Source organism: Oreochromis niloticus, linkage group LG5, assembly GCF_001858045.2.
Source record: "Oreochromis niloticus isolate F11D_XX linkage group LG5, O_niloticus_UMD_NMBU, whole genome shotgun sequence".
Lineage (NCBI taxonomy): Eukaryota > Metazoa > Chordata > Actinopteri > Cichliformes > Cichlidae > Oreochromis > Oreochromis niloticus.
The window spans coordinates 37499588-37526363 of NC_031970.2; the positions used below are offsets into that span (position 1 = coordinate 37499588).

Below are 26776 nucleotides of genomic sequence, written 5' to 3' on the forward strand. Positions count from 1 at the left end.
ATCTCTGTGAAGGATGTTTTCATGATGTTAGCAAGTAGCAGGCATTCATAAATAGGTCTGCTTTTCCCATACAGACTAAAGCAGTACAAGTTGTGAAAAATTCCTCCTCTTTAGGACAAGAAACAAAGTTCCTCAAAATGTTCATACTGCTTCAGAAGTTTACTTTTACTATTTGATGCATGATAATAATGTTTTTTTTAAGTTACAAGGCTGTCATTAGAAACAGAATGAAACAGAACATTTTTACACTTGGCTGAGGTAACATAAGACACATCTACATTTTTGCCAAGTCTAAAAATTATTTTGTAGAAGCTTTCTGTTTAACCCCAATTTTAATCCAAGTTTCATATGGAAATTGTCCGTGTGCTAAAAAATCTATTTTAGGTCCATGCTGCTGTTTATGTTTCTATGCTAAAAAAAGCATAAACTAGGATCCAGAAGAAAACATGCATAGCAAGGCTTGTGTAATCGGTTCTTTTTGACTTACCCTCCTCGGGTTTGATGGGTAAAGCAGGGCGATCTTCCTCAACCTCTTTCACCCCTTCCTTTTCCTCCTGTCTTCCTTCACTGTGAAGGTTAATCACCATCTGATTTGGCTCTCCACTGGGCTGACTTTCTTCCAGTGTAACTCTCATTGGTGGCTGGGTGGTGGTGATAAAATGGAATACAGGTGTTGTCAGGGATTCAGGCCGCCTTTGGGAAGGAGTGACGGGCTCAGAAGTAGTCTTTTCATAAATGCTGGTTGGAATGCTGCTCTCTGAGTCCTCCTCGCTTCTCTCTTGTTGCAATGTGTCGATAGTGTAAGGCACGTCCTTTCCTTCAGGCCCAGACACATTTTGAAAAGTTACTATTTCTTCCTGCTTCTCCCCTTGCATCTCTTCCTTATTCAACCTTTCCTTGTCATAAACTGTGAGTAGCTTCTGCATTTCTTTTGGACCATTTGAATTTGCCTCAGGATGGACGGGAACCTCTGATCTTTCCATGGTGTATAGTGGAAAATGTACTGTATCTGATCCTCTTTCTTGACTGGATTGGATCTCTGTACCCCTCTCTGGAAGACTTACATTGGTCTGACTGATAGAACCTCTCGGTGCCACGCTATCTGATGTATTTTTGTTATGTGCCTTAGTTTCAGTGCCTCTCTGAGGATAAATGGTACTTTCTGAACCTGCATGTGGATACTCAGTATGTTTTTCACTTTCTAATTCTCTGTGTAATGGAAATATGCCACTACCCAAACTCTTGTGGCCATGCAATGAATCGTCTAAATCTGTCTGTGGATGTAAATTATTAAAAAGGACACCTTGCAAACTTGTTAGACCCTGCGAGAACTGCCAAGAAGATGTGGCATGCATATTTGGCATGTTAGTAGTCTGCTCTAGTCTCAGGGGACTTTCTGTCACTTCTTCTCTGCCTGAAGGATGGTCACGAACTCCATATCGTTCTCTCAGCGCCTGCTTGCCTTGCCTGTCAAAGCTCTGAAGAGAAGAGATGCGGTCAGGTTTGACAGAGCCTTGGGACACAGATAGAACTTTTTTAAAGGAGGAGGAAGATGGGGTAGGAAACAGCAAAGACTGTGGGTAGGTCTCTGGAAAGTCTGTAGGACCATAATCATAGTCTTCTGGTTCCTCTTTATCAAGTGGTGACAATTTAAAGAGAGGAAGATTTCCATTAGGAAGGTGATAAGGAGTGGCATATTGATCTGTGTGGCCTTGTTGATCAAACCTGTATGGGAAATTATCATGCCTGATGACTGTATTATCCTCTGTGGGTGCAGCTAACATGGGTTTATGAACTTTCTGCAGATCACAGTCTGGTACCGGGTAGCACATAAGCTTCCCCCCTTCATTAGGGCAGTGGCACACACGGCAAGGGTCAATGTGGAAGGAGTGTCCAGCCTCAAACTTTTGTCCATCATGAACACACCCAACTCGTTCGCACTGCATGCAGCCATCTGCAGGCTCGGAAACGTCGATGCAGTTTGGTGGCATATCAGGACAGCTGATGAAGTGGCAGCTGATCCGGCCCCCTCCTACAGGACAGGAACACTCTGTGCTACCATAGTCAACAAAGTAGGAGTCTCCCTCGGGCACCTTGCCATTCTTGAACCCAGCACTGACGCAGTCGTAGTACTGGTATCCCTCACATGCACATCCTTTTTGTAAACACGAAGCACAACAGGCACCTCTCTCCAGGACTTCTTCGATACAGTTGTCCAGCAGGGGACAGTTTGTGCCAGTGCAATCAAGCTGGCACAAACAGACACTCGAGTAGAAAAAAAACAACGCACACTGCAGTAGTGCTACTTCAGCTTGAGCCATGGCACCTGGTATATGTTCAGTAATGATGAAGATCAAGTCTTTAGATTATCTTTAATGACTCTGGCACATTCTGCTCATGCAAATCACCTCTGCTCTGCAAGAAACAGGGAAAAAACGGACAGAAAGACAGGTTTATTTCTCAAAATGCAAGCAAATCAACCTCTGTCCAATTTTTACAGCCTTGCCATCTTTTTAACATTACGACTACATACTTGTCATTATCATCAGCTGGAGTGCACTGTTTTGAATCATTATGCAGGCTGTCATGATGAAACCTGGAATCTGCCCAGCTTCTAAATTTCTAGTGCATCTGTGATTATCTCCATAAAAACATTCCTCTCATAATCTTGTGTTGCAATCAACCTCTAGCAGTCTAACAGCTGAACATACATGAGACGCCTCATAACAGTTTGGCTGTTGAGTTTGTTGGAAAGTGATTACACTTTAAGAAAAGCACATTCTCTAAGGTAATTAGCAGGGTAGGGACCAAAGTGCTTGGCCTCCTTTAAATAATGATTCTCGCTGGAAGTTTCAGACTCAAAGTGATTTTATTTACTTCATTATTTCACTTCATCAGGAAGGAAAAATGTAAAATCTTTCACTTATTTTATCATATAGAATGTGCCAAAAATCCATGCTGCCTTACACTACAATGTTCTAATTTTGAGAGCGCTCCAAGAACTACACATTATGCTTTTGTAAAAAACCTTTTGGACTGATCTAATTCATCATCAGCAATACTAGGTATATTTTTCCCTGACCTTTAGGTCATCTCTGCAAATAAATACACCCTCCCTTCTTGGACTGACATGAAGTTTCTAAGCACTGAATTCCACAGAGAATTCCAATGAACATTGTTGTCAGGAAAAAAAGGAATTCTGCTCCAAACAAGGACCCGCGTCGTCTGTTAATCCCACCTGAGTCATGAGTAATACATCTGATGAGGAAAACAGCTCATGGCCTTAACAGATTTGAACTGCTTAGCTCATTATAAGTTTTAAATTAAAAACGAATTTCTTTGTTTTGTTTTGTTTTGTTTTGTTTTGTTGTTGTTGAGGGGTTTTTCTTACCTTATGCCATAAATTCTCAATATAAAACTTAAAAACACAAATCAAAATCTTGGCATTATAGCCAGTGTCAAGAAACTATCAGAAGCATTTATCACTATGATTTTTCAAAAAAGTTCCCGGAGGTTGTGAGGAAATTCCTGTCAGAGCCTGCCATAAAGTGAATCACAATTAGGTGGTTAAAATCTGACTCCATCATAATTATATGGGTCCAGAAAGTAGGGGAACTACACAAGATCGAAGCCAAATTTATATAAAGTAGAGACCTGTAATGAGCCAATTATTGCAATGCTGTTATTCACTCTGTGGCAACTGTGTATTACACTCTACTCTCTTATAACCCTTTTTCACCAACACAGTACTGGTGCCTAATCCAGAGCATATTTCCATTCGTTTTAGCTGCAAACATGAGTGGTGCTAGTGTCGAAAAGCAGGCAACAGCACAGGTCCTTGAAATTTCTGGTTTTAAACTTAAACCACCAATGTGAACAAGTGTAGTTGGAGCTACCACAAGAAACTTTCCCTCATTTGCTGGAAATTGTACCAACTTTTGTAATGTGATGCTAGCAACATTTGTCTCTCAAATGCAGGCAAGTTCTCAAAAGGCATCAAGGCTGAACTCTTTCCATCTGACAGCATCCTGATGGAAAAGAGGTCCTTTGAACTGCCCTTTTTCATACAGATGCATCTATATAGATGTATCCGATGTAATGCAATAGCAGCTTCCTTCATGCTATTCTGGAGGCTTTCTGTTACCAAACCTACAAGTTGGCTCATGACATTTGTGTCAGTGAAAGTGTCATGCACATTTACTGCAGCAGACACAATAAAAGCTGGCAAGGAATAGCTGCAGAGGAATGCAAATACAGCAGCCTGGTGTTTCCCAGAGCTGTGAGGGAGGGGGGATTCCTTCATTTCTGCCTGCCAAAACACACACACACACACACATACACCTATACACACACAGCTGACGATAAAGCCTACCAAAAGTAATGCATCGCTCTGACAAGGCCTGACAAAAGAGTGTTTACTTTTAAAAAAGGTTTTCAGTACCAGTCTTCATCTGTGCAGTGCAAACTCGCTTTGGAGAGCAGGCAGAAATATTCATTTACACCGTTAGACGTTAAGAAAAGTCCCCCTCAGTAAACTCACGACCATATGGTGCAAACAAACTGTAAGCAACTCTACAATTTCGCCGCTGTTTTAATGTAATTTGTAACTTTCTCTTGATAAATGAGTGCGGCTACAGCAGATTCAAACAGAAGAGTTTCGAAAGACTTTGCATCTTTTCGCACAAACAGCAGCAACCTGTCTCCACCTGATAACTGTGAGAAAAAAAAAGTTGTTGCAACACCGCAGTCAGACACGGAACAAAAGTGAACCCCGGAGAAAGTTTGGAAATGCTCATCTGTGCTGAGCTACGCGTAAAAGTTCTCAGCGCAACATCCATGGAATAAAGCTCAGCCTGATTTTAACGACGGCGCACAGGCTGTCGGCGAAAAGCTGTAAATACTGTTTAAGGAATAAAGCCGGGCAGAGACGCTGCTTTGTGTTACCTTGTAGAGAGCCGCCGGTCCTCTGTGCGCCTCCAAATGTGAGCCTTTTGACCATCGACGTGCTATTGGGACCAAGGAGGCAGGCTGAGGGGGAGGTACGAAAAGTTTCCCTGCTGGAGACTCCGGAGGAGATCCCATCCTGATCCATAATGAAGAGCAGGCTCTGCGGGCATGGTCTCACATTGACAGGTGACAAAGTAAAAACCTAAATCACTGAGCCCTACAGTGAGGGCTGCTCTGGTTCTGGTTATGCTGCCATGGTTTGGATCCTTGTCGTCTTACAGGGAAGCAAACCAGTCAAAGGCAGTTCTGAATGATCGCTTTTATTCTTGTAAGAAACATCTGATTTCTTCAAGGATGACATGCATAGAGCATGTAGCATCACCTGAAATAATGTCAGTCGTACAGTTTTATATATCATAGAGATAGTATGCCTATAATGTCTTGGGGTTTTTTTGCTTTGAGTGCTGACCAATCATATTTGATATTTGGTTGTGTGCAGGTAAACAGTCAACATAAAGCGCAAAAACAGTTGACTGCATTGGCATAAATACAACCTGGAAGCCATCAGCCTTAGGAGAATGAAACACAGGAAATGGTCCAGAGATGAATCAACCCCAGGCCCCTGCAGCATTTCATCAGGTGAGCTGAACCAACTGAGGTGTGGTGGCACCCGAGCAGAGGAAAGCACTGTGTTGGAAACAGCTTTGTGTCTGAGTAAACCTAACAGAAGAGTGTTTTAACATTCAGATAGGTGATATGTATAAACACAGATTTGTTATGGGTCCTTCCAGAGGTTTAACTGAAATAAAGCTTCATAATCAGGACACTGAGAAAAAGAGATATTGGTTTCATAAGCAACATTTTATTGATGCGTTCACATAGTCCTGCTGCGTGTTTATTAACGTCATGCTTGTTCGTGTCCGTCCTGTTGTTCTGTAAAGAGCTGCACAGAGCCCAGCAGTGAGTACACTCCTGTCCACCTGTCTACCTGCCTGCATGGCATTTTTTAGGTCGTTCTCTTTAACAATTTTTTTTTCAGTTTTTCTTCTTCTAAGGCAAAAAAAGCACTCGAGTACATATAGTAGATCACAGTTTTCATACATCACTGTTGCTGCGAACTGTCTTCAGGTCAGTTGTATGGTTGGTTTGCTGCAAATTTAAGCTGATATATGTTCAATTCATCAATAAACAGCCTGTAAGCGGCTCACAGTACAACATTAAAACCATCTGGGTGGGTTTAAGGGTGTGGATTCTGTGGATAAAACTTTTTCTACACATTTTCAAGACTTTTCCTGGGAAAAAGTTGGATTAATGCCTTGGACTCTTTGGTGAGTTCCTCAAAATGTTCCTGAGCAGTGTTTGGGAATGCTGCTGCTGTCAGAGAGCGTCGTAGAGTGCATGTGTATTACAGGATAACATTGTCTTTAATGAGATGATCGTTTTTATTGATATTATATTCATATTCCTTTTATTCAAAAACATCTGTCAGCAGCTTCGATCTTGTTTTGTGGTCTTTTAATGAGGACGCACCACTGCTAAAAGCGACTGATGTGTTTAGTGACAAAAGATGATTTAGTATAGTCGATTCGTGTTGAGAACTTGTTGTTAAACATCTGTTTTCTGTTGTTTGTCAAGAAATACAGAGTGGTGGCTTGTAATTTCTGCTAATTGTAGTGTTTATGTTAACCTCTTGACATCTACCAGATCACTGGGATGGGGAGGGTTGGGTTGTTGTTTAACAACATGCTAAGCAAATATAGTTTTAGAAACTTAAAGATCAAACTTGTTCCACACACCCCCTTTCAACTTTCTTACTCTGTGTTGTAATATTGCCTTCTGGGTATACCAAATATGGTTGGATGTAAATCGAATCCTAGCCCTAATTAGGTTTCTGGAAACCCATTGGAAATTTCTCAAAATGTCCCTTTTGTGGAGATCAAGAATTTTGTGTAAAAGCTAAAGGCAAATGCACAAAATGATATTTTCCTAATATTCCACATATACCAGAGCCATTGTCTACTTTGACAGGAAGGTGCTGAACTGAATGCATTCTACTATATTTCTCCTCTCATAGTTTGCTTTGTGCAGTAAAACATTATATGAGCAGTGCAACTGTGTTTCTGGACTCCCTCATTTTTCCTTCAGAGCCATGTTGTTGGTCCCCAGAGTAAACTTAAGCCTCTGTCCACTGCTGCATCTTGAAGGGTCTTGCATGTACCTCTTAAATTGAAGGCTGTAACCTTGGTTAAACAAGAACCTTGTGCTCACTTCATAACTCATGATGCTGTCTGTCTCCCACCAGTTGCACACCATTCATGACACAAGGCCATGAGCTATCTTAACTGCACACAATGGACCCAATCTCCTTCAAACACAAGTCTGTTTTGGATTACCTGTCTGAGCACACGACTCCCTGGAGGCATAAATATACATGTCATTCATCTGAGCGTGTCTCTGCATTCACACGTGTTAAAGAACTAACTTAGCTTTAGCCAGTTTTAATATGTTCTCAGCTTTTGGAGGGAGCATGACCCTTAAACAGCAACTGCGATAAAGCTAAGCAAGTTTACAGCTAGGCCTATCTTGTGTCTTTTATTTGAAGTATACCTTTTGGGCGTCATTTTAAATTTATCATAAATTAGGAGTGTGGGTTCAAAGAGCACAGGGAGACCAAGTGTTTGGATGAAAATGTGGCATGCATGACATTTGAATGGAATTGCTCATCATGCTGCAGCAAAGTGATCCAATCGTAAGTGTGGACCACACCCAGCAGCTCATATAAAAGTCCTAATGAGGAACTGTCAGGGCCTGAGGTGAAGTGGTGTGATAAACACATCAGCCCTGATCGCAGATAAGGCCGCTGCCAGGGGAGTGGGCCTGCTTTCAAGTGGAGATGAAAGATGAGGTAAAACAATAGATTCAGAGTGTTCAGAGCTGGGTCAGTGGAAGGACATGTCAAAACTTGCTAGTAGGTCTACTTTTTAAAAAATAAAATCTACTGTACCCTGGCCCAGCTGTCTTGTTTTTCCACATATAAAAATAGATTTGTCTGTGACACCGCAGCTCCCTGGAGTTAAATGCAGGTTTGTGTGATGTCGTACAGATGACACAGTGTAGGATAACAAGATGAAAAACAGAGCTTGCCATGGTGTAGAAAACAAACTTGGGTTTTGCATGGACATAACAAGATCAGGCTAAGCCTGCTATAAAACACTGAGTGGGACTTCAAAACGCATGAGTGAGATTGTAGAAGCCCAGTGTGATGTCCAGGCAAGGCGGCCAGACACAGACAAGCCTTTAGAAAAGCTGGAGCTGAGGCTCAGACAGACATACTTCACATGTGGGGTGACCCGTGAGCATCTGGCTCAGGGTTTGCTGGTGTCTTTGTTGTACGGTTTATTGATCACATGGAGGCCAAATTGTTAGAATCAAAGGTTAAAATGATCCAGAATGATGTGGAATAGCAGTTTAATGCATAATGTGATGAATTATCAATAGCTCATTTTTCATATACTGCAGCCTTTCACTGCTTTTAGCTAATGGTGCTACTCTAGAAATACCCTTTTTTGTCTTTCTCCTCAGAAAAAGTCAATAAAGTTGTGATGTTAATGCTGCTGTTAACGTGGGATCGCTTCGCTCTCAGAGGTCTAGAAAGACACGAGAAAAACAGGACAGGAGAGGAAAATGAGAAACTGTCTTCAAAGACGACGAAACATGACATTCAAAGAATTCTCAAAATGAAATTAATGAAGAATTCTATCATTCTAAAAGTGGTGATTGTTGGGGTTTTCTTTGTATTATTGTCGGGTCTTTACCTGACAATATAAAGCACCTAGAGGTGACTGTTGTTGTTATTCGGTGCTATATAAAAAACCGAATTGAATTACATTTTGTGCCATTTTGTTCCTACGCCCACTAATTGTGTTGTTTAATGGCCATGAAGCCACATTTAGTGAAAAGCAAACAAAGCATATCAGCACAAACACCTCATACCAACTATCAAGCATGGTGGGTGGTGGAGGGATGATGATTGGGGCTTGTTTTGTTGTCACAGGACCTGCGTATCCTGTAAACACCTTTGTATACTAAATCCTAGTCAAATGTGAAGCTTGACCCAACCAGACTCATGCAAGAGGACAATAATCTAACACTCGCCAGCAAATCTGCAAGTTATTGTTATTGTTATTTCTTCTAAAGGTGATTGTACAAGGTACTGAAGCATGGGGCACATTTACACTGTTTCTGCATTTTGGCCTCATTTTTGTTAAATAAATAATTTAATTAAATTCAGTTCAATTTTATCAAAGCGCTTAAGCACACAGCACACATATCAGCATACATATGTGTTGCTGAGGTTGTGAATAAATAATCATTTTAGAACCTGGCCAGGACCAGCTGTTATGATGACGATGATGATGAGTAATAATAACAATAATATTGTCATGTCTTTTAGTTTGTTTCTTTGGTTACAGATGACTCCCTATTGCCTTTTCAAAATTTTAATTGTGAAATGCACAAGCTATCTCAGACCACACCAAAAGACAAGCTGATTCACATTAGCCACCTAATCATGCAGTCCCCTCATTACACAGGGCACACAGTGCACCTCAAACACCAGCATCTGCTCAGGCGTTCATACATGGGTCACCAAAATGCTGCATGTGACGTGATCATCATGCAAATGATCTACACATCCTGTCTTTATCATGTGTCATTGCTATCTTAATAGTTTATACGCATTTCTGTTGATGTCTCAACTGACTCTAGTTCTCCTGGAATGGCATTATTTAATTATGGGTGGAAATACAGTGAAACATAATGGAGATATTTAATTTTTGGAATGTTCTTGATTCAGTCCGTCTGCGTGTTTCTGGCTAAAAGTTGCAGTGAATAAATGCATTAAATTGCTTCCAGGCTAACTATGTTCAGAGTGTAATGTGTACTCAAAGTATAAATAAAATATTATGGGAAAATTTTTTCCAAATCACTGACTGATGGGGAGACTAAAAGGTTTTGGGAATTTCTGCCAAAACCTTTTAGTCTGCAAATTCCTGTAGAACACGAAGGATTAGAACACGTATCCTCTGAAGTCAGTGACTGACAGCATCATGGCAGCACTATAGAAACATGTAGCATGCGCACAAAGAGTCAGCACTGCGCACCATAGGCTCAGAAGATGGAGATGACTGACCTTCACATGGGCCTCAGTCTGCAGGCTGATTTGCAGGACAAAGGTGAACTCTGAAGAGAGGAGGGAAGTGGGTGTTGTCATGCTCTGGAATCTCCTTTAGCCAGGCACTGTAGGGGCTGAAGCAGCCCTGCCCCATATCTCTAACACTGGGTAAAGTAGCTGAAGGCCATTTATAAGTAAATGCAAAGCATGCTGTCAGTGGACTGTTTCATAAGAATAATATGTGCTGAAATCAAGACTCTAATCCCTGCATAGAGTGGATCCATGCTGAGCTCCATCTGTGTTTGGATTTGCACATGAATGTACCGAGCACGCACAAGAGCTATGGCTCGAGCTAAATCAAAAACTGTCACCTGAGTGGAAGAAACAAAAGCCCACTGTTTGACCACCTTTCTACCCAAAAGGGTGCCGATTTGCACAAAACAGAATGAAGCTTTCCACTTAGATTGTTAAAACAGTGTCACCAAACACAGTCAGTTTTGATGAATAAAACTGGACAAATGAGCATCACAATGCCAGGTCTGTGTTTGTGTCAGCTTGTCTGAGTTAGTGGCTGACCTGCCTCGTTTGGCAGTACAGCTTGTTTGTGTGTTTGGACGGAGCAGAGCGAGCAAAGAGGAAGCATTGACAGACATGTGCTCTGACTGCTGCCTGTGCCAGTCAACAGGATGTTACACTTTTCTCCTCTGTGCACTGATTGAGTTTAATAGCTTCGTGTTGACTACTGAGGAACAAATAAGCAAGTAGGGAATTTAGCATTTAGGTCAAGACTAAAATTAGCAAATGTGGGCTGATGAATATGAGTGTGAATATGGAAGTGAATGAAATAGTATTCAAAGAAATACAAGTAATTGTGATGATGTGCTGCATTGTGAGTTGCATTATAGCTTACCCATGGATAACTATAGATCAATGGGAACATATGGGAATAACTTGTTAAAGGCACATTTATGGATTTTTACACCAACACAAGGTGCGATTTCTAATTGAAAATATGCCATTCGTGAAAGAAAAAAGCAGACGACTCTCTAGCATTGTTTTTAATTTACTGCTAGCTTCACAACAAATGGCTGTTAAACATAATGGAAAACTGCAGGAGCTCAAAACTGAAGTAAGTAATGATAATGTTGCTTTGTATCAACTGTATGGCTGTTTGTTCAGTGCAAGTATGGAAGCAGTGCTTGCCCAGAAAAACTTAAAAATGGGCATTAATTTAACCAGAATTGAAAAAAGTGTCTCTCCTTAAATCTCAGAACAGCAGCGCCTGTGTGCATCTAGCCTATAAATTACTGACTTCTCGTGGTTGACAATCTATGAGTGCATATATAGATTCCCATAGAATAGAATCAACCTGACTTCCAACTTTCTCATTTCCAACAAAGGCTGGAGCTGGACTTTGGTTGTTTGTGCATGCATATTGTGAATAAACTTGTAGTCTTTGATGGGAGACAGACAAAAGACAAATGTGTTTGATGTGTGTTGGAACAGAGGTAGAACTACAAGTTAATGAGCAAATCATCTCAGCAGATAAGTTTTCTCTTACTGAGCACCTTGGTGATGCAGAGGAAATACAGCATATCTAATTTAACACATTAGAAATGAAGGCCTTCATAGAGAAACAGACATTTGGCTTCTACCATGTTGGCTGTGACAAATATGGCTGTCTACCAGGCAGACATGTGACAAGTCTTTAGCGTTCTCAGTCATGAGAGCATTCTCAAACAAAATGGACTTAATGTGACATTAAGTATAACCCAAAACTAGCAACTGAGCCTTTAAATTCATTGGACTTTTTATCCAATTTCTTTGGGCAACCGCAAGGTCTGCTCCCTCGTGGGGCCATTAAGTAGAACACAGGTTTAACACACTCTTCAGAGCTCTACATTCATCTGTTATCCTGTCTATAGAAAATAAGATAACAATAATACTGGGTACTTATGTGAAACTCGATTTGGGAATGAAATGTCTTGCTTATGTAGAACTGCTGCAGAGTCTAACAAGCTAACGGGAGAAGAAAAAAGTTTTCTTGAGAGTTAGCTAACTAAGATAATAACGTAATGTACTTAAAAGACAGCTAACCTCTGTTCATAATAATCTCTTATTACACACAAGAAGTGGAAGCAGTTACCTCATAGCTATCCAGTATTTTATTTTATTTTATCTTATTTTATTTAATTTTATAGAGAATTTAGTTGTACTTTCCTTTATTTCCTACCAGTTAATGGACTGTTTTTGTGCACTGCAATTATAAATTAAAATATATGCACAATGTTATAAAATGTCATGTCTTATCTAAAAGATAATTTCGCCTATACTAAACAAAAAAGATCTTTATATTGAGTGATTATTTTGATAAATCTGACTATTCGCACCCATTCAGTTAATCAGCCTCTGATTTCATGAAATATGCATGGGCAAGTAGCAGGCACTCAGCAGGGAGCTTTGGATTCCAGGGGATGTTGCTCGATACGGAGGAGGCATCCAAATTATGCATTGCTCCAAATTGGCTCCCCATGTCTTCACACAGGAAGAAAAAAATCATGGCATTACAGCCCAAAAGTTTCAACTGTGTAATTCTGACATCACCAACTGCAAATTGCCTGAAATGTTCCTTCATCCTCTTAACCCGTGCGGTTAGAAAGACCGGCTGCAGCAGAACTGATTCAATCCTGCACTGACAGAAAGATGTATTTCTGTTCTGAGCTGATGAATGAGCCCTCAAGTAAAGCAAACATCCGCAGCCTCAGCCTGTTATCAGCCTTTGTTCTGATGGAAGCTGGGACTGAGCTAATGCTTAAAGCCTACCTTTAAACACAAAGCCACACCTGCAGGAGAGTCAGTGAGACTGTGACACTGAGAACTTCATCATGTCATAACACTCTGAACTTTGTCTTGAATGAACATCGCTTCTGTTAGACAAGGTTTATAAATATTACACATTGTCCTTGTTTACTCTGGAAAATCCCTGCCTGCAGATTTCTGGATCCTCATCCAACTATTTTGGTCATGTTCACATGTTTATCGGGTCAGCAGTGCATTTTATGGTAAATGTATATAAAAAAAAAACCTGAGAAGCAGAATGGCTAATTCTGTCGAATTACAAATGTTATGATTTATTAAGGATAGCTGATGTTTGTTCTTCGACAAACAAGCAAAAGCAGAATACTCAAACATTCTAGATGGCAATATTTGAGTTGCACTTGCAAAAATGCAAGTTGCAAAACAGAAAATGAGAATAACAAAGACAAATGAAAGATGAATAGCAAGAATGAATAAAAACGATAAACTGAAAAAGGATAGTGACGGTAAAAGACGGCATCGTAGGAAACTAAGGCTTATTTCTTATTCTTGGGCTCCCTGGGAATCAGCTGCGGAACTTTCACATTACCAATTGTTAATCCTTTTATGTTACAAATATTATGTCGACCTCTTAGCATCCACCAGGTTACAGGCAACCCATTAATATAAGAACAAGCATTTGTTTTTGCTACCTGCTAAATGGGCAGTCATAAAGTTGTACTACTTGGAAATAAAAGAATAAAAGTGCTCAGTGTGTTCTTTCTCCAATCAGTTTATTTCAACAGCTACTCAAATGAGTAGCCCTTGAATTCTGCAAATGTCGCCCCAATCAACAGTCATGCTGAATGTCAACAGTACACCATTGTTTCATGCAGCCTTGCAGACACTTTGAAAGAGCAGTGGTTTTGGAGAAACTACAAAAAAATGCTCCTACTCCATATGGACAGCAGATTTGGGCGAGTCTGGGGGGCTCAGGGACTGCCGGGACAAAATAATACAATGTCTTCTAAAGGTTGTTGAGGAATGTGACCGTCATGTTGCATCACCACATCAAGCCCCTGAAGAGGTATTCACCTAGCGTCTCTGTTTAGGAATGCACCGAGCATACTTTTTAGTCTCACAGTAAAATGGGCTAGATCAGTTGTACACCACTGGTCCCACAGGCCAAAACCTCCATTTGTGTTCTGCTTAGTGATGTGTGTGTGTTGCTTAGCTGCTCATACAGACAAACTGACCGGAATAAAACATCTGTCAGGTGGTGCTAATCCCGTGACATTAAAAGAGTGTTAGGAGTAAATGTGAATTCTAAAGAGGTTGATGTGACACATTTGCTCCAGGACATTCCAACATGATGATTAAAAGGGCTTTCAGGTGACATAATCCACCCCTTGGGCCGGGGTGTTGGAAGTGTTAGGCTCTGTGGCAATAAAACACACAACATGTGCTCGAGTCTCTAAGTGAACATCTCCAGTGTCTCAGCAGAAAAGCACATTTGTTTTGCTCTGGATTTTATACAACTAATACACATGCTTCTTCAAGCTCAATGCAAACTGGATTTATACATTTTTCTCTTTCTTACATATCTTGTCTCACTGTATTCATGTCGCCATGTTAAAAGATGTTTTACACATTGCTTGCCTCACCCGATGGCCGCAAGAAGCTGTTGCAAAAAAATATGGGACATGGCTTTGGCCCAGCTCTCTGGTCTGGTTCAAAACAGAACACGGAAACACAGGGTGAGAAAATCTCTCGTTTGAAGTAACCAAAATGTTTTAAACAGCAAAAAGAAGTTTAATAGCCACATAATCACCATCACCATTATTGGCCATAAAAGGCTAACTGAGGTCCTCAGTCTATAACATATGACTTGAAACTGAAAACAGCTGTACAAAGAAAAACGTTCCAGATTTCATTTGGACTACTTTTTATTCAAATTTGGAAGTTAAAGCAATAAGATTTGTGATAAATGTATATAAAGAAGGCACATGGAAGGTCACAAGTCTGGACATCGGGGCTGCATATAAATTGTTTCACCATCCCCAAAGGTGGAGGCAAGAGCCTTAGGCAAAGTGCCAGCCCAGTGTCACATTAGGAGGAGAGTTTTATGCATTAGTCATAATGGGTCATTCCACTCTGACAGTGCCAGCCCGTCCAATGCAGAGTAAGCGAGACACTAATAACCTTACAGACTGGCTGTAAAACTTTACACATTTCAAATTTGTGTAAAGAATGTCTTAATAAAACGTAAGAGTATCAAGGTGTGATTTTGTTGAAAGCAAAAATTCCTGAACACCAACCTAAAAGAACCAACGTCTACACTTTAATGTGCCTTTGGCCTCATGTCTTTATGAAACTGCTGGCTCTGCTGATAGGCTGATGACAGCAATGGGGTAACCGTGGTTACTTAAGCAAGCAAGCCAAGCTTTGACTGACATCATACATTTCTCTATTGGTCACATAACCCTCACCACCTCCCATTCCCTCAAATATCACATCATTCACACCTTGGGAGGCAGGTGTGTCACCCACAGGCTGGGGGGGGGGGCTGGTGGGCGGGGCTGCTGAAGTGGCACACTCCTGTCCAGCAGTCAGGTGCTCAGGTCACATCTATATCAAGTCCACTTGTGTCATTAATGGGATAAAGATACATACACAAACACTCACACAAAATATATATATATATATGTAAAATATATTTGTCCTCTTCAAAGCCGACTCCTTGAGATGGGCTGAGACTATTTCACATCTCCTGTTAATATTTCAGACTGACCATCTGTGATTTCACCGCTGACACCAAACTTGAGCTGAAAGCCACAGAGGCAAATCTGAATCTAGAATAGTTTACCCTTTTTTGGGCAACACAGTGGGGCGGTGGTTAGCATGGTTGTTTCACACCAAGAAGGTCCTGGGTTCATCTCCACCATCTGTGCAGAGTTTGCGTGTTTGTACAAGCCGTGAGACCAGTTTTCCCGTGCTTCACTCGCGTAGGTCAGTTTGAAGAAGAAAAGAACTCCACGGGACTCCGTTGTAAAAAGATGTAACAAAAATTTATTCCACAGTTTGCATCTTACAGGAGTGGTCAGGTTTAACTTCAAAACTTCCTCAACAAAATAACCTACTACGGTAGGAAAACCGTGTGGCTCTGTTCTACCGTGCTGCCGCGTATAGCTTATACCGTATTAACTCTTTTTCTCTCTCCCCCCTCCCGCACCGCATGCGCTAATTTGCATACATCCGTGAAGCCCGGATTTTACTATAAACACGAGTCCTTAAGGCACATGTATTCATGGTACTACGTAACCAAACCAACACAGCAATAAAATAATTTTAGTTCCACCATAAACATGCATTTACTTCCTAAATTATTAATTACACAAGCAAGCTTAACAACAGCGAAATATAACTACTAAAACATATGAACTATCTTAACTTGGCTCCCACAGTGTTCTCTCGATGTCTACATGGGTTCTCTCTGGGTACTCAATTCAATTAAATTTTATTTATATCGTGCCAAATCACAACAACAGTTGCCTCGAGGTGCTTACTTCAGCGTCCTCCCACTATTCAAAGACATGCAATATGCGGTATTAGTCTAATTGGTGATTCTAAATTCCCCAGAGATGCAGATCGTTGTCTAACACTCTGTGTTAGCACTGCAACAGACTGGCAGCCTGTCAAGGGTGTATACTGCCTTTCGCCGTATTGGAGCTGGGATAGGTTCCAAATCCTGTTACCATGAATTGGATAAGTTGGAGAGGATGGATGGATACAAGGCTTTATAGTTCAAATGAACTCTCATACATTTTGGCATTACAGAAGAAGTGTAATGCCAAAATGCATAAGATTAATCTGTCTTTGCATTTCAGTGTTCCAAATACAAAAAGAGGTTAAGCTGTGAAACCTTTGCTCACACCCTCAATGAATGGTCAGTGAGCTGGTGGATGCTAACAGGTTACCATCCCAGGGTTCAGACTGTCAATACTAAGTGGGTCAGGCTTACAGAGTTCTTTGGCTACACTAATACACATTTCACATTAAATGTCTATTTGGCTCGCTGCGACTTTGCTTCCCAGAATAAAATTCCATTAAAAGGGCAATAGGCTTGACATAGTGGAAGAGATCCAGCACTGAAAATGTACCAGTACATCTCACTTTGGTTTCATTTTTCAGCCAAAAATGAAACCAACTCTGAAATGCCAAAAAACTGTTTCGTATAATGACTACTTGACCACAGGTATTTTAAGACAGAGATGTAGCACTCTCAGAATCTGAATTTAAGTCTATGGGAGAATTTGGTAGCAGCAAATATTCAGTTTAATTCAATTTTATTTATACAGCACCAAATCAGAACAACAGTTGCCTCAAGGTGCTTTATATTGTAAGGTAGACCCTACAATAATACATACAGAGAAAACCCAACAATTATATGGCCCCCTATCAGCAAGCACTTTGGCAACAGTGGGAAGGAAAAACTCCCTTTTAACAGGAAGAAACCTCTTCAGAACCAGGCTCAGGGAGGGGCGGTAAAATGTGGCAGTAAAAGTATAACATCCTGGGGAAAAAAGGAAAAAAAAGCTTTAAAACCTTATTTTGATACAGACTCACCAAACTTTAAGTGCCCTGAGTCATTTCATCTGAGGATACAACAAAGGTTAACTTTAAGGACATGACTTCTTTGATTAGGATGCACCCCAACAGAACCTAACATTGATGGTAGCATTTTGCTATGCTTCAGCTCCTCTTAACTGTATCACTGAACTGGACCTCACTAGCATGTTTGTTCTGTTGGTGCCTTTTTGGAGCTGCAATTATGAGTCAAGTAGTATCACCTGCTGTATGGAACAAATCATCCAAGACCATCTATATGTGCTCTTGGATGGTCACACAACTAAAACACCATTGGCTGATAACTTGGCATTCCACACTGGTCACTGGGTTTGCTGTAGCTCAGGAGGTAGAGCAGGAGGAAGGTTGGTGGTTTGACCCCTGGCTATTCCAGTCTGCATGCCAAATGTCATTAAGCAAGGTACGTAACCCCCAGATGGTCTCTGATGCATCCACCAGAGTATGAAAGTGTGTGAATGTTAGATAGAAAGTAGTGCTTTTGTGGAACCAGCTTCCAGTTTGGATTCGGGAGACAGACACTATCTCTACTTTCAAGATTAGGCTTCAAATTTTCCTTTTTGCTAAAGCATATAGTTAGTGCTGGACCAGGTGACCCTGAATCCTCCCTTAGTTATGCTGCAATAGACGTAGGCTGCCGGGGGATTCCCATGATGCATTGAGTTTTTCCTTTCCATTCACCTTTCTCACTCACTATGTGTTAATAGACCTGCATTGAATCATATCTGTTATTAATCTCTGTCTCTCTTCCACAGCATGTCTTTATCCTGTTTTCCTTCTCTCACCCCAACCGGTCGCAGCAGATGGCCCCGCCCCTCCCTGAGCCTGGTTCTGCCGGAGGTTTCTTCCTGTTAAAAGGGAGTTTTTCCTTCCCACTGTCGCCAAAGTGCTTGCTCATAGGGGGTCATATGATTGTTGGGTTTTTCTCTGTATCTACTGTACAATATAAAGCGCCTTGAGGCGACTTCTGTTGTGATTTGGCGCTATATAAATAAAATTGAATTGAATTGCTTTTAATGAGGCATGTTTTATAAAGTATTTTGAGTGCTCTGGGTTATTAGAAGTTTATAAGAATGAATCCAATTACCATTTACCACTGCAGACTTAAAAACAAACAAAACACAACACAGACAGAAGCAGCCAAAATAGTACAGATGAGCTTCTGGTACTAGGTATCCGTTATTTATACCTAGTACCAGATCATGAGCAAACGTGAGCACAGATTGGATTTTGTCTTGTCCTCAAAGTAAACTTCCAAATCTGATAACCATGGACACCAATTGTAAAGGTGTGCAAACAACAGACAGAGGGAACTTTCCCTGGGATTTTCCTTTTGTTATTCTTTAACATCTGCTGTCTTTTTCTGTCTACATTAGCATCAAACACAATGAAAACTTTTGCTCATTTATGCGCTTCATTATTGTTTGTCATTGTGACTTCAAGCTTGCTAAATGTCCCGGCTGTATAGAAAGAGGACTTTTTAACTGTATGGTGCTCATTTGTTCGAATCATCCTGAATCCTTAAGGAATTATACAGGGCATTTTTTTCTCTATTCATTAAGGGGAAGGATGGTTTTTAGGGAAAAAAAAACATTTTGGGGGTGTGAGTAGGAGATTGATGCCACCTGGCCCTGGGACATTTCTTGATCAAAAATAGCTATTCCTGTACAGGGAGGAGTATTTGTTATTTCCAGAAATCATGGGTTGTTTTTATGTGGATCAAAATATGAAATATAACTTCACAAGTAAGGAAGAAGAGATATTGAAGTAAATCTTGTGCTGGTGCTGGAAACCTGATTTTGGCTGCCAAAGTAAGGGAACTTCCCTGTGGCATGTTCTCAGGGTACATCTTATGTGATCCAGAGCTCCGCTGAGGCCTGTGGGAGCCGGGGCTGTGGGCAGTCTGCTGGATTTCACTGGAACACAGTTAACGCCATCTGTCTCAGCAGCTAATCAGTGTCTCACAACTTCCTGCACTCTCCCTTTCTGTCTGCAGTTAGTGGGAAGCAGAGACATGCAGGAAATCTGCAGAGGCTTTTCTCTCCTTTAGGTGCTTTGTTTCTACAGATGACATCTGTTTTAGCTTATAACATGACAATATACAGATCATCTGCAAGTTTTTATTAAACTAAAACTTTATAGCTATTTATCCTCTCTGCTCTACCTTATGGGGGAAGATTGTGTTACAGCTGGGGCGAACTGTGCCACAAAGAGAAATTCAGACAGCTCCGAGGATGAGTTGCAGAATGACAAAAGCACTCAAAGCACTTGAAGGACTTGATTTTCAGAACAAAAGCGTATACTTTTCCATTTGATCTTCCCCTTAAAGTATTCAGGCCTCTGCACAGACTTAGATAACCCCTGTAGAAGTCCCCGACAGTCTCTTTGTCTCAGCCAATACAAAGGATTTTTGATGGCAGACACTGCAGGGTGCATGTGCTGCTTGAAAGGGCTTCATTGCAGGGACAGTGTGGCAGCTGGGAAGGGAGCACACCAGTTTTATACCTCCATCACTGTCATTTAATGAAGATGCATGTGTATGCAAAACTACAACAGAGCCCATTTTAATCCATTAAAGGTGCTGCACACAGAAGTTTACCTTTTCACATGACTGTGAAATAAGCAGGAGCCAGAAATTTCAATAAAACATACATTACAGTAAGCTCGTTTTAAAGCCTCATGCAGCTCTTATTTTGACATTGGCATTTCGATCCCTTTTTACGTTGGGACAAGCATCTCAATCTATCTCAACAACTGTTTATCTAATCTACTTCAAACTGGTCAAGTGCACTGTTAGTGCAGCGACTGCTCACTCGTGATGTCTTTCAGCAACAGCTAAAAGCACTCAGCTTGAGGCTTCACAACATCATCAACCAACAAAGAACATTACATACATCTTTTATATACAGTCTGTGGCTGCAACCAAACACACACACGCACACACACACACACACACACACACACACACACACACACACACGCACATATGCATAACATAACAGATTGTAGACACTGTAGAAAATGCCTTTATTCTAATTCCATGGTTATGTTTGATCTGAATCTTTTCTAGTGGTGTTCCATCAGTAGCAAACTTCCACTCAGGATGAGAGTGGCGTGTAAGTTTGCTTATACTGTATGTATCGCCCCAAGTAGAAATGTTTAAAATCAAATTTATATTTAAATATATATATATGTGTGTGTGTGTGTGTGTGTGTGACTTTGCCGACTCTCCGATGCAGAGTTAGAGTCGTTGCCAGCCTGATCCATGTAATCCAATTTAACATTACCATTTTGATGGAGTTAGAATGCACGCCTGTTTTTGATTAAAACACTTCAAAATAATCCCTCTGTTAGTCAGCATGCATCGAGCGGTTCATGTTCAACTAAATTCAAATCCTGCCCCGCTTTGCCTCATTTATGAGGCCTGACATTATGTAGCTTTAAATCATCGCAGGCTTTTCTTTGCTCAGGTTTCTTCTGTTTTGTCCTGCCAAGAATTCCTGAGATGGAAGTCGTGAATCAGTTGCAGCAGGCAGACTGTGGATGGGACTGTGGATGGGACACAGGCAGACTGTGCATGTGTTTTGCTCATTCCTTCATGTGCCATCAGTGAACTGTATAATACTAACTGTAAGAATAACATCCCAAAGTTGAATTGGGATTTCGTGCCAATGTGTGGATCAACTCAGATGGAAGGGTAAAGGCAGACTGACTTCATCTGAATGCAGATAAAGGTGAGGATAGGAGGACTACCTGCCTTAGAGAAGACTCTTTGAATTCAAGCTAGAGTAGTTATCACACTGGCCTAAATATAATATTTAATGGTAAATTACAATAAAATTCACTTTGGAAGATTCTCTTCTCACTTGGGGATAATTATAGACTTCTCAGGCTATTTCACTGACTGAAAGTGGCTCCTTATATACTCCTGATGATGCAAACACATTTTTTAGAAAACAGAACTGTGCAGCTCTGCCATGTGAGCTACAATAGTTGTAAAAAAATTTAAAAAAAAAAAAACCCTCAATAAATGATCCCTTGTTATGAAAGACCTATTGTGTTCTGAGATCTTTGGTTCTGCAGTAATTGACTGTGGCAGCTTGGATGTGGATAGTGGTTTCTCCACTTGTTCGTGGTGGTTTGAGAGACTTCCTGTGAGATGGCTGAAAAAAATGCCTGGCTTCCATCCGAGGCCCACCAGCAGGTCGATCAAATGAAGGCTAGAATATGACTTCTTCGCTCCTTCACAGCAAGAGCAACCGGTTTCCCAGAGGAACAGTTTTAATGGGTCAGATAATCAACCTCTGAGTCTCCAAACATCTTCCCCAGTGTGTCTCCTGAACTTGAACACCACTCTTCCATGCTTTCTTTCACCACATTTTACCACTTTGTCCCAGATATTCAGATAAAGACATAAAATAAAAAATCGCTAACTGCAGCATTCCACTAGAAAATATGTTTCTGACTTCCTTTGAGGATATTTTAAGACCGTCTTTTTAAAATAGTTTTTTACACTCTAATAAACGGGGATACAGTAAGGGTCAGATTCTGCTCCTACAGGTATAACAAGTGCAAATGTCCCCTGTAGGTACAAATGTCTGTAAGGTGGGCGCTAAGACTAGAAAAGTGTCATTAAAAGTGAGTCTGTTTTGAGAAATAAATAAATAGAATTGGACGAATGTATTGATACCAAATTATGCACCATTCAACACTAGGTACAACAATAATATCTTAATGTACCGCAACATTCACATTTTAACAGCTGATGCCTTTTGGTGTCACTCCTACTGATAGTGAAGTAACTAAACTAATACTTAGAAGACTACTTTTCTACTCTAACTCAACACTCACGTTGTTTTCGCTACACCCATATTAATATTCTCTGCATTTTCAGTGCTTTTCCAACTATCTTGCCCACAGTCACTCTGATGGGGAAATTTAGGATTCAGTATCCTGTCACCTTCAGGGCACTTCAGCCAGAGGAGTCTGGGATCAAACCACTGACCTACTCATTTGGAAATGACCTGTTTTACCTCCTGAGTAGGGAAGGAAGGCATGACAGCATGCACGCAAGCAGTTGTGGCATATATTACTGTGGGAGTGCAGAAAATGTATGATTATACAGACGGAGATGCTGCAAGAGCTTGAAAGGAATAGGCTGTTTTAGACAACTTTAAAAAAAGAAACTAAAAACTTTTTCTTTTTCTGAGTTATGACAACTGGTGTTCAGAAAAAGACCTCAGTGAGTTTCATGTGTTTTTGTGTTTTCTGGATTTTGAGACCTTGGTTCTTTATTATTGTGGTGATCTTTGTTTCGTAGTCTTGATTTGTGCTTCCCAGTTTAACTCTTTATATTTATAGTTCTTAGTTATTTGGTCATGTAGTCTGTTCCCTTCCATGTCCCTAGCCTGTCATGTCTCCCTCACGCTCTGTTTCTATGTTGTGTTTTCTGTTTTATTTTGGTAGTCCTGTCTTATGTGGGCAATTGTGGCTCAACAGTTGGGAGTTCGCCTTGTAATCGGAAGGCTGCCGGTTCGAGCCCCGGCTTGGACAGTCTCGGTCGTTGTGTCCTTGGGCAAGACACTTTACCCGTTCCCTACTGGTGGTGGTCAGAGGGCCCGGTGGTGCCAGTGTCCGGCAGCCTCGCCTCTGTCAGTGCGCCCCAGGGTGGCTGTGGCTACAATGTAGCTTGCCATCACCAATGCGTGAATGACTGGCTGTGTAAAGCGCTTTGGGGTCCTTAGGGACTAGAAAAGTGCTATACAAATACAGGCCATTTACCATGTGTGCTGTGTTCAGTTTTGCTCCGCCCCCATCTCGTTATAGCTGATTTGTTCCTCCTCACCTCGTTATCCTGTGTGTGTATTTAAATCCTCTCCCTCTGCTTGTTGTTGTGTCATTCCTGCTTGTGGTGTGTTTTGGGGCCCCTTGGTTTATCCTAGTTGTAAATTCCTAGTTGCAAAAGTCTTAGTTTCTAGTCTTTTGTTTGTTTTTATTAGTATATATATATATATTTTTGTATTTTCATTTCGAGTACATTGTTACAGTAAATAATGCTGCCTCCTTTAGTTCACTCAAAACCAGTATAAATGGTTCCAGGGTTGTGATGACATAGTCTCCACTAACAATGCAATGACTAGAAAATTGGTAAGGTACTTCATCCTGTGAGAGTGTATGACTCAACTGGGTTGTGCAAGTAGACAAAACATTTTACAAAGCTTGGTCACTAAGCCTCAGTGGATGCTGGACTGACTGTGGTGTTTTGGTCTTGTTTTTCTGTGATTTTATTGGCATAATTAAAAGAGCAGCTTTATATTTTCATATATTTGATATATTTTCAGAATTTCAACTTATTACAAGCTGTAGTTCCATAACACAACTGATCCTCCTATTAAACAACCTTTTTAAGCTTCTAAAGACATAAATAGAAACGCTTGTAGGAGAAAAACCGTAATGCCAAAATGCATATCAACTACATTTGAAATCTGAAAAAGCTTCTCTTTTCTGTGGATAACAAAAACTAACCACAACTGCACCAATCAATCTAGAAAAGGCTGAACTGGTGGATGTTAAAGGTTAAGTAGCTGTTATCTTATAAGCTAGCTCCAGTTTTTTGCAGTCGACTTTAGCTGGACAAAATTTAAAGGTGGCGCTTGCAGTTGTTTGTTTTAACTTTGGAGCAGAGAGTGAGTTAACAGGCCAATCAATTCAAGGATCTGTCATATTTAATCCCAAGGCATGGCTTCGATGTGGAACTTCCCTTCTATTTCTCTGTTAGACAGAATGTCAACAAATTTCCCCAAACTATTTCCTGAACAGCAGTTAAGGCTCAGGCCAAAGAAAGCTGGACTCAGCATTGGCTCTTTGTGGCTTTTTAGGCTTTGGTATAAAATCATCACTTTCATGTTACATGATTTCTGGGTATTGAACACCTCACAGACCCGAACCTTCATAAACTCTAATGAAAAAAAAATGTAAGAGATGCTTTAAGCAAAATACCATCTAAATCTCTCCAGAGCAGAGCAACAACACACCGCAGATACCAGTGTTAAAGAGACACAGACACAAACTCATCACTTACTCTCGTCACTGGAAGACTGCAGTGATTCTTGGTGCAATATGTCAACAGCTTGATTGATTATTGTTCGGTTTGTGTCCAGGCAGAGGGCCATGTCTCTGCGGCTGTTGGTGGACTGAAGGAGGAAAGCTCAGTCTGGAGCCCTGTGTGGTCCGGCAGCTCCAGAGGTCTCTGGTTTGGCAGGATTTTCCTGCCTTGAACACACCTACAGACATCTTATGAGATAATAGGAAGGGGAATACATAGTTTTATGAGTAGGAACTGGACAAAAAGCAAAATTTGGGGGAATGGGTTGAATTACAGACAGCTGAGAAATCTTTTCAGGGTACATTGTCTGCTGTGATTTGTAGCCTTGGAAAGCAGGAGACTCACCATGCCAACAATCACAGCAAGGACTCAAGGAATGTTGGATGTAACTCCTGATCCTTGCTGTGTGATCATACGAAAACTTAACCGCACCGTGAACTAGACTCTTATTTCAGACACTACTTATCTTATTGCCATTTTATACATACTGCCATTTTGCTATAATTTAGCAAAATTTTAAAATAAAAAGCTTCAATTAGAGATATATGGTCATTTAAATGAAAATCTGAGAATATGACTGTGGATTTCTTAAGTATGCTGTTTTCTTAAGAGACTGTTCACCTAATGACTCCGAAGGCCATCTAGTGGCTGTGTTTAAAAGTGCATGTAAAATGTGTGCTAGTTGAGATGCAACATCCGGAACTGAAAAATGAAGATGTGTCGGTGGTAAGCCCTCTCATAATTCCAGGGAAAAACTTGGCAGATAATTAGTTAGGGCACTGCTATGGCTTAAAGTTAGGAGTCTGGCTGCTTTGACAGATTTGTCAGTGCCGCTGACCTCACTTCAGAACAAAAAGTTGACACGATCACTTAGATCAAGGACTAAGGAGCCTTTGTTATCATCTATGATGATAAACTAATGTTTGATTTAAACTCATGACTGGACAAAACAAGACTTTGAAAGCTTGGGTTGTGGGACATTTGGGCTATTTTTGGTAGACAAAACAAGTGAATGAATCCAACGGACAGACTCACCGATAATAAATCCTTGTTGTTTAAATGTTGTGGTTGTTTCTTGCTGACAGTTGCTGGGTGCTCTTAGAAATTCTGTCTGCAACTTGATGTAATTTTACTGCGATTTTATACCCCTCTCCTGCACAAACCTCTTAATGTTTCCTCTGTTTAAAGCCAATTTCAATTCAACACCACCTTCCCCAAACACCACCAATGTCCAATCATATGTCACATTCATCTCCGAGAAGAACCGTTCGGGACAAGCTGAGCGCTTTGTGCTGCTGTGCATGTTTTTGTTGTTCAGTCCAGGCTTACATTCTCATGGCAGACATAATGAGCTCTTTTTCAGAGAAAATCTGTCTAATGATCACTGTGAACAAATGGAGGTCTACGGTTAACAGAAGTGAGGATCCTTGATTGCTGTGTAGTGTTTGCGTTTTGGGAGTGTAATCCATTATTCATACTTCCTGCCCGTGTTATTGTTGGTTTCTGTTGCCCAGAGCACTCACACAAACTAAAAGTTACAAAGTCTCATTGTTTAAGTGAGAAAACATGTTCCAACCCCAAAGAGTGCAGCATTATACCCAGCAAACTGCCTTCTCTCATCATGGGGCCACCTGTTGGTTAGGGGCTAGAATTACAAGTTCAGCTTTTGAATAATTCATGGCCATTTGTAAGGGTGCAGGAACTTCAGAGCAAGCCAAACAGCGAGGCAGCTAGAGTCATACTGTTCAAGATATCAACAAATCGCACACAGCTGCCAGCTTCCTTCTTTTGGCTCAACATCACATATCACAATACAGACTAGCAACAACTGTTTGAACGACAGTCTTCGCCACAGGAGGCATATGCACTAAATGAGATGTGATAAAAGAAGACGCCGGGTGAATTACCCTGAGGGGAGATATAAAATGTTCCACGCGACTGTGATGAGTTGTGTTGTGTTTGACTGTCAGGAAGCAACTTCAGTGCGAAATACAGAGTGGGGAAAGGTGTAGTGTTTACTATTGAACACTTGGGTAGTGGGAAATATTTTAGACTGAGATCATTAGCTTAAATCCCTGAGCACCTCTGCAAGCACAGAGGAAGATTTTTGA

The 26776-nt window shown here is 40.8% G+C and overlaps 1 protein-coding gene and 1 long non-coding RNA gene across 5 annotated transcripts in view; one reads left to right on the forward strand and one right to left on the reverse strand.

Moving 5' to 3' along the window:
* The window catches only part of fbln2 (fibulin 2), a 73571-nt gene extending 68506 nt beyond the window's left edge, over nt 1-5065 (reverse strand). For 3 of the 4 annotated variants that reach the window (XR_266203.4, XM_019358563.2, XM_005452232.4), the window contains exons 1-2: nt 4945-5028; nt 488-2415 (exon numbers count right to left, since the gene is read on the reverse strand). Coding sequence is in view for 3 of the 4 variants with exons in the window: in XM_019358563.2 (XP_019214108.1) it covers nt 488-2321 (1834 nt within the window). In the remaining variant the exon portion in view is untranslated. Of the gene's footprint in view, nt 1-487; nt 2416-4944 lie in introns of all 4 variants that reach the window. The other variant, XM_005452233.3, reaches the window with a different exon arrangement.
* Nucleotides 5006-18348, forward strand: LOC112846993 (uncharacterized). Its single transcript, XR_003220254.1, has 3 exons — nt 5006-5133; nt 5447-5586; nt 18316-18348. It is a non-coding gene; the product is annotated as an uncharacterized LOC112846993 (long non-coding RNA).
* The last annotated feature ends 8428 nt before the right edge of the window (nt 18349-26776 follow it).